We start from the raw sequence: 7,465 nt of genomic DNA on the forward strand, positions 1-7,465 counted from the left end.
TCTTTCCCTGTCATTCTTGACAGGCAATTGGCTAATCTATTAATAAAAAGTGCCTGATTGCCTAGAAGGACAGCATTAAATTGGGAAGAAAATATAAAACGTCTCCCCCACACTCCTGTACCCAAATCAAGCTAGGCTGCTTCCCATCCCTGGCATTCATGTTGAAGCCAGACAGCTCCCTGCCTCTCCCTGAAAGGCAAACAGATCAGGGTTTGGCTGCACACCCCGTCTGGGGCCAGAATGGGCCACCGCCACAACAGCCGCATATACTGGATTGAGACCACTGGCTGGATTAGGCCTATAGACAGACTAGCACTACCCATTCAACCTGTGGGATGAAAAGGTTGGGCACCATTGTGCTAAACCAATCTAATGCGTTGTCTCTTCTCTTCATGTGGAAAGGCAGACAGCCTATGCTGTTTTGACCAAGTCAGAACACCTTCAACATCCTTAAAAAGGAAAAGTGAATTTGATTCCTCTTTGTCAACTCATATATGCCAATGCAGTGGTACTATCATCTGATAAGTATCTGATACTAGTTGACAGATAGTTGGAAGCAGAGAACACCTCCTTAGATGATCCTTAGGTCTACCTAGTAACTAACTTGTCTCAGAATTGACTCTGGTCCTGACTGGTTGCAATTTCTTTCTGATACAGTAAGAAGCAGACTTGGAGCATTCTCATAAAATTAGGCCAATTTTAGAATGTCCACGCATAAAACAAGTACAATAAGTAATATCAGGAGCTTCAGAAGTGTGTGATGGCCTAATTCAGTATATCAACAAGATGATCTTTTATTTAATCTGAAATGAACATTTGTCCTCATCAAGGCTCAGCACCACTCCTAAATACAGAAACTGATGAGATAGGAAAGAACTCTTCTGTCATTAAACACTGAGAACCAGTGATTCTACACACAGGTTACTATCCCCTCTAGGTCCCACAGAGCTATAGACAGGAAAAGATTGTTAAAGAAGAATAAATGTCTGTCTGTCTGTGAGAACAGCCACTAACACTGCAGGGATCATTATGAATACTCTAGCCCTAATAGATGTGTCCTTACTTTGAGTTATAGCAGCAGACATTTAAAATAAAAAATACTGAGTGCCTGCTTGATATATAGGGAGAGTCTTCTTTGAAGTCTAATGTAGGTGCCTGAGGTGAGTGATTGCTTTTTATAATTATATCTGCCAAAAATAAAAGAGGGACAAGACTAAGGCCTCAACAGACCAGAGGTGACTCATTTTCTGACTCTGACAAAATTAGTATATTTAAGTATGGGATTAATAAGCAGGGATCCTCGTTTTCCCTGATAAAAAAAAAAATCACAAATTCTCTGAAAAAAAATTTCCAATCTGTGATTAAAATGAAGGCCCCTCACTCCCTCCCACAATCCCCCTGGGCCTGTTTGTGCCCCTCAATTCCCCCCCAACAGCCCATGGGCTTGCTCATGCCACTCACTGCCCCTCCCCCACAGCCCCCTTGCCCTGCTCATGCCCCCCCAGCACTGTCGGAAAGGGCCCCTATCTGCTAGGGTGACAGGGCCAGGGACCTGGGTCCACAGTAGCAGCTGCTGTAGCAGAATGGAGCCCGCCTCCACCCCTCCCACTGCCTGCCTGCTGTGGGCTGGGGGGGGCAGGATGGCTGCCTGCTGCTGTGCAAACTCCTGGGGGGGAAGAGGGGACCCATGCCCCCCAGATCTCTGCGTGGGACAGGTGTGGGCTGCTCGCTGCAGGCTCGCACTCTTGCCTTGCTGCCCTCCCCAGCACACGTTCCCTGCAGCACTGGATCGCACCTGCTGGGCTGCAGTGGCCCTGATGGAGGACAACAGGGCAGGAATCCAAGCCCACAATGGGGCAGCCCACCTCTGCCCCACATACAGATATGGGGTCTCCCCTGCACCCCGGGAGTGAGCATAGAAGCAGGGAGCTGGCCCCCACCCTGCCCTGCTCCCTGGATGAGCCACCCGTGACTCTGTCCCACTCCCTTGCTGTCGTGCACTGCAGCCCCAGGCCCCACGCCCCACACACTGCTCAGCTGGGGAGCAGTCCCAGCCCAAGCCAACTCCCTCTCTTCCTCCATATGGGGTCCTCAATTCCCCCTCCCCCCCTACAGGAGCTGCTCTCCAGGCTACCTGGTGGTCATATACATATACATGCAAATGGTGCCCCTGCCTGACCACCCTCCTCCTGCTCCCTCCCAGGCCCTTACAGGCTGGAACTCTGCCAGCCTGCAGAGAGCTCTTTGCAAAACTGCAAAATCTGCAGGTTTATCCATGAAAATGAGAAATCCATGTTTTCCTCAGATAAAGGGGAAAACCCATGTTTTTCTCCATTTTATGTGGGAAATTGAAAAATTGGATCTCTGTTGATAAGATGCACTAGCTTTGCTAGTGCACTCCCATTTAGTCTTGATTTTTTATTTAAGCACCAGGAACACAATGTAGTATAACATAATTTTTTGCATGAACAAGAAACTCTTTGAGAGTCTGTCCAAAATTTCTGCTCAGACAGAGTGGGGAAGTGAATAATGGGGGAGAATGAGAAGAAAGAGAGGTAAGTATATTGTACTATAGCCATAGATGCATTCTAAAGTAATTTAGCCAAATAAAAATCTTTCAACTCCAGAGACAATGTATTTTTTAATTAAATAACCAATTAAAGTAACTAGCAACCTTCTCCCATTATCTCAAACTTCTAAGAAAAAAAATCCAGATGATGTTGCATTTTGAACTGAATGGATCTTCCATTTAAAGTTCTGAAAGAAAAAGTTCAAGTCCTGAGAAGAGCAAAAATCTGGCCTCTATGTGGGCTCAGTGTAAGATTTTACTGCTCTTTTTTCCTTACCATTCAAATCTGCCAATCTAGCAGTATGTGATTTAGTCTTCAATGCTTTTAAGGTGGATGGAGGAGATGCAAAGACGTAGATTTAAAAGGGAACCCTACTTCTATGTGGGACTGTCCTTTGGTTTGGTATTGGTATAAGCTGGGTACATCTACAATGCAGTAAACTCCAGAGCAGTTCAAGTTGGAGTTAATTGCTCCTGAGCACAGTGTCTATACATGTGCCCAGGATGGCAGTAATTTGAGCCAGGGCAGAAGAGCCCCAGGCTGGCATGGAGCATGGGGGATCAGCCCTGGGCTCTGGGTGGTGGTGTAGGGGCTGGCAGGAGCCAGGAATCTGGTCCCCAGTTGGCTGGGCTGACTAGGTAGAAATCAGGCACAATTTGAGCCCAGTGATCATGTGCATTACATGTGCGTTTAATCTCACTTAACATTGCTGTAAGATATTCCTTCAGGCTGTAGTCATAGAACTTGAGGGAGCTGCACCTCTATCTGCATTCTGAATAGTACAGAAGTATCTTTAGGACACCCTAAGAGCAGAAATATTTATTCTGAAAAAATCTGTCTCAGAGAATACTGGGAAACGTTTCTCTACAACTTTGTACTGACGATTCTAAGTAACTGAAGTAAAGTATTTGAATTCTAAATAAAGTACACTGAAATTTGCTTTCTCTAACACTCCCCTCCCAACCCATAACCACATCAGTATACAGTGCTATGTCATCACTAAAATATATGATGATCTTGGTCTGAAATATGCACAGCGCCACAAAACAGAGTCTGCAAAGTACTAAATTAATCACCAGTTTTTGGAGTTTTATCAGTTATATACAGAATGTGTTCACATCCATGCAGGCATTTCTTAGATTTTTAATGCAACTTGAGTGATTCCTCAATTAGCTTATGATTTGGACTGTTATTTTTAAGCACAAACGGATTTTCTCCTGCCAACACCTGTATTACTCAACCACTGTCTTTTACCATGTGTGATGAAAGGAAAGCAGGAAATACAACAAATACATGCTCAGCATTGGTGTAGTATATCTGCAATTATAATTAAACTTCTTTTTTATTTAGCTGCTATATTCCATTACCTCATTCCCCAATTTAGATAACAATTGTTGCAGAAAAAAGAGCCATCTTATTATTAATTTGAGTTTAGAAATCGTTAAATGATTAATTTAAAAGAACTGACATTAAGAAATGTGGTAGTTCACTACTGCTTAAAACCAAACAAATAAAATTAATACATACCCAATTGCCCACATAATTGCATATTAGTTTAATTATGCTTAATGGCATAAAATATGTAACTAAGCAGAATAACTATTATTAACATCTTTCAGTAAGTATAAAATAATAACTGAAACAAGATTTTTGTCAAGTCTACAATGCCTTCCGATATATGGTCATAAATATCAAGACCTCCAACTTCAAACTAAACTTGCTGAAACCAACATATATTTGGAGTCATTTCTGGTTCTTAATGAAGAGTATATCCCTCCTTCTAGTCCACTGGGGACTTCCAGTCAGCCATAAAAGAAAATGTTACATATCCTGCAAACTTTTCCTATACCAGATGAAAGAAATAAAAAACATTTTAACTAAATAATATTAACGAGCACAATGTGACGTTCTTACAAAAATTCGTTAATACTGCAACACATCTATAAGGACTATGTTTTGTCTCCCTTCAAGAGTTCACTCCCTGTCACGACTAAGCTGATTAAAAAACAGAGTAAGAAATAACACTGCCTTTTCTGAGAACTGACACTTAATTTGATTAAAAAGTACAAGTAAAATAAAATGTGTATTAAAAAAAACCACTTCATTAAGCTATGAATTCTTAGCTCTGCCCATAGAGAAGCATGGATTTTTTGGGGAGATATCTTTTATGGACTAACTGCATGGTTCAGATAAAGTCAGACAAGCTTTTGAATGCAAGGCATTCTATATCAGGCCTGAAAAGGGAAGCATGCACAGCAATGATTAAGAACAGTGGGTAGAGATGTAGCTCTATTCATAGTACTATACACTATAATATCAGACTCAAGTTTGCTATGAGACAAACTTGTAATCAACAATTCCAGCAACTAAAATTTAGTCATATCTACTCATCAACTATGTGAACATTTTTCTGGTATTCATGTAACACACTTGATTTAAATAATTTTCCTAACTGTCTAGATTAACCATTTTACAGTAAGATGCTTTTTGTACCTGGTGTGTAATTAAATCGTTGAGACTGGCTTTTTTTCCTCTTGCCATTGCAAAGATAAAACTGCACCTGGACTGCAGCTGTAATGGCTTTGTTATGGTATGGAGGAACGTCAAGAACAATGTTAGTCTGAATGAAAGTAAAAAAAAGAGCATTACTTTTATAATGTAAAGAAAAAAACACACCTGTTAAGTACAGAATAACTGAATGCAAGACTTAAGCAAATGGGTACTTTTCGTTAGATGAGACTTAGGTTTACACATCTTAACAAACTAGAAACAAGAAAATGACAAACATCATTATGCAGGAGTCTTCCTCCCTCCCTTCCTCCCCAACATAAACGTTCTAGAGATTACAGATTTTTTTTTTAAATTAAAAACACATATTTACCTCAAATATTCACATATCTTTTAAGAGTATTAGAATGCTGTAGCTGCAAACAGAAACTAAGCTTTGTAACACTTATCTGATGGGGAAGATTTTAATATAGTAACTTTTCACTTTGATACAATGAATCTTCCAGTTTTTCAAAACGTTTAACATTTTAGTTTCTTAGGAAGCAGCAACCCAATGACTACTTTACAGTGTTGTTATACCAATTCAGAAGGTTTCCAGCTGAGGTAAGTTAACTTGAAGAACTTGTTCATATGTACCTACTTATTTACTTTACAAAATCTTAATTCAAGTACAAACACACAGAAGACCAATTTCTTACTTTAAAATTAAAAAAAAAACTTTACAAAGAAAGAAAATTAAGTTTCTCACCCCTTGACACTTTCCCCTAATTATTTTCCCTTCTACCTCCCACTGAGGTCGACCATCTGTTGAGAGAAATTTACAAGAAATTCAAATGAAATTTCTTATCCTTTGAAATACTTTTAATATTGTGAAATGTATTCACTTTCAGTTATAAAAAGCAGTCCATATAGAGAGGATACTACAAATATATTATAAATGAATTAGGCAAACAACAAAAGATTCCTTATGTACTTTAATCTGCTCAAAATTCCAGAAATTCTAATTATTACAATATATATTTTTTGCATTTTGCAAATACTTCTGATAAGATTTCTTATTTAGGCTTCCATTGCAATGCAAAAACATGAATATTATATACACATTTAGTTTTAAATTCTAAAACATGTATTTGTATAAACACACACGCACACACACACCCCATACACAATATGTAGGGGGAAACTACTCATTAGTTCCCCTCACACGTGCATAATTATTAAAAGTTTGGGACATTGGACATATTAAATCCCTACTTTGGGGTAACTCTCTTGTTTTGCAGTAGATACCTGGTAATCTGGAGTTACTGCACAGTCGCGTCAAGGAATGGCTTGTTTTTGACACTGCGCAGTAGCTCATGACTACTGTGCAGTAGTGTCGTGTCATGCTTCCTGCCATGTGATGCTACTGTGCAGTAGTCACAGGCTACTGTGCATTCAGTGTCTCATGTAGATGCGGTCCCTGAGAGCCAAATTTTGGTTCAGGAAAGAAAGTTTGCACTAGGTCAGATTGGCATTGATGATGCAAGATTTTGCCTTCCTCTGTAGCATGGGGCTTAGTCTTCTTAGAACTTCTGAGCATGTATTAACAAATTACTTCCTTGTAACTACAATGTCAGGGCACTGACAATGACATCATATGCCCTGCTTTTGTCTATAGCATGTTATAGGGTGTTGCTGGTGTTTTTAGTATAGTGTAGCTGTGTAAGGATGTGAAGTGGAGGCTTCTTTGGGTAAATAATCACAGAGGGCTGGACTGAGAGAGAGACCTTCCACTCCTACATTCCTATGTTGAATGTGGCAGCCTAAAAACTGAAGGCCTGAAAGCACCAGAGGACAAATAACAATTTGTAGTTTAAAATAATGGCAATTATGACTGATGATTTAAAGAACTTTTACCTAACTCACAAGGAGCTAATGATTTTCAATAGTGTCTGCTATCAAATTTTATTCAGAAATGCTGTCTTTCTTGTGTAAGTCAAGCTATTTGTACCCATAGATGTTTGCAAGATCAGAACCTCAAGTATCAAGCATGGCATATAGTTTTCTTTTTCCAGATTTAGGCAAGTTTTGTGTAGTTGAGTTTTAGTGCCTGACACATTACAGACAGGTTTAGTTTTCTTTTCAAGGGAAGTAAAGAAACAAGATGTGTATAGTTTGAAAAAAGAAAAACCTGTTAGAAATGAAGTCCTTCAGAACTATTTTCCACTGTTGTAATTGTGTTAATTTTGGGGAGAAACTTCATTATACAGGTCACACAGGTTTACATGAGTGTCTCAATTTTATTTTTTCATATTAATAGGTTCACCCTCAGTGATGCACCAAGTTTAAGATGATAGTCTTGAAAACAAAATAAATATAAAATATAATTCTTCATAATATTTCCCTAC

General features: G+C 39.5%; 1 protein-coding gene across 1 annotated transcript in view; it reads right to left on the reverse strand.

Moving 5' to 3' along the window:
• The window catches only part of NFATC3 (nuclear factor of activated T cells 3), a gene marked incomplete at its 5' end in the record, with an annotated part of 156,718 nt that overhangs the window by 30,254 nt on the left and 118,999 nt on the right, over positions 1-7,465 (reverse strand). Inside the window, 2 exons of the mRNA XM_025198422.1 lie at positions 5,064-5,190; positions 5,827-5,882. Of these exons, the coding sequence (XP_025054207.1) occupies positions 5,064-5,190; positions 5,827-5,882 (183 nt within the window). The remainder of the gene's footprint in view (positions 1-5,063; positions 5,191-5,826; positions 5,883-7,465) is intronic.

This window comes from Alligator sinensis, unplaced genomic scaffold (assembly GCF_000455745.1).
Source record: "Alligator sinensis unplaced genomic scaffold, ASM45574v1 scaffold97_1, whole genome shotgun sequence".
NCBI classification, from domain to species: Eukaryota; Metazoa; Chordata; order Crocodylia; family Alligatoridae; genus Alligator; species Alligator sinensis.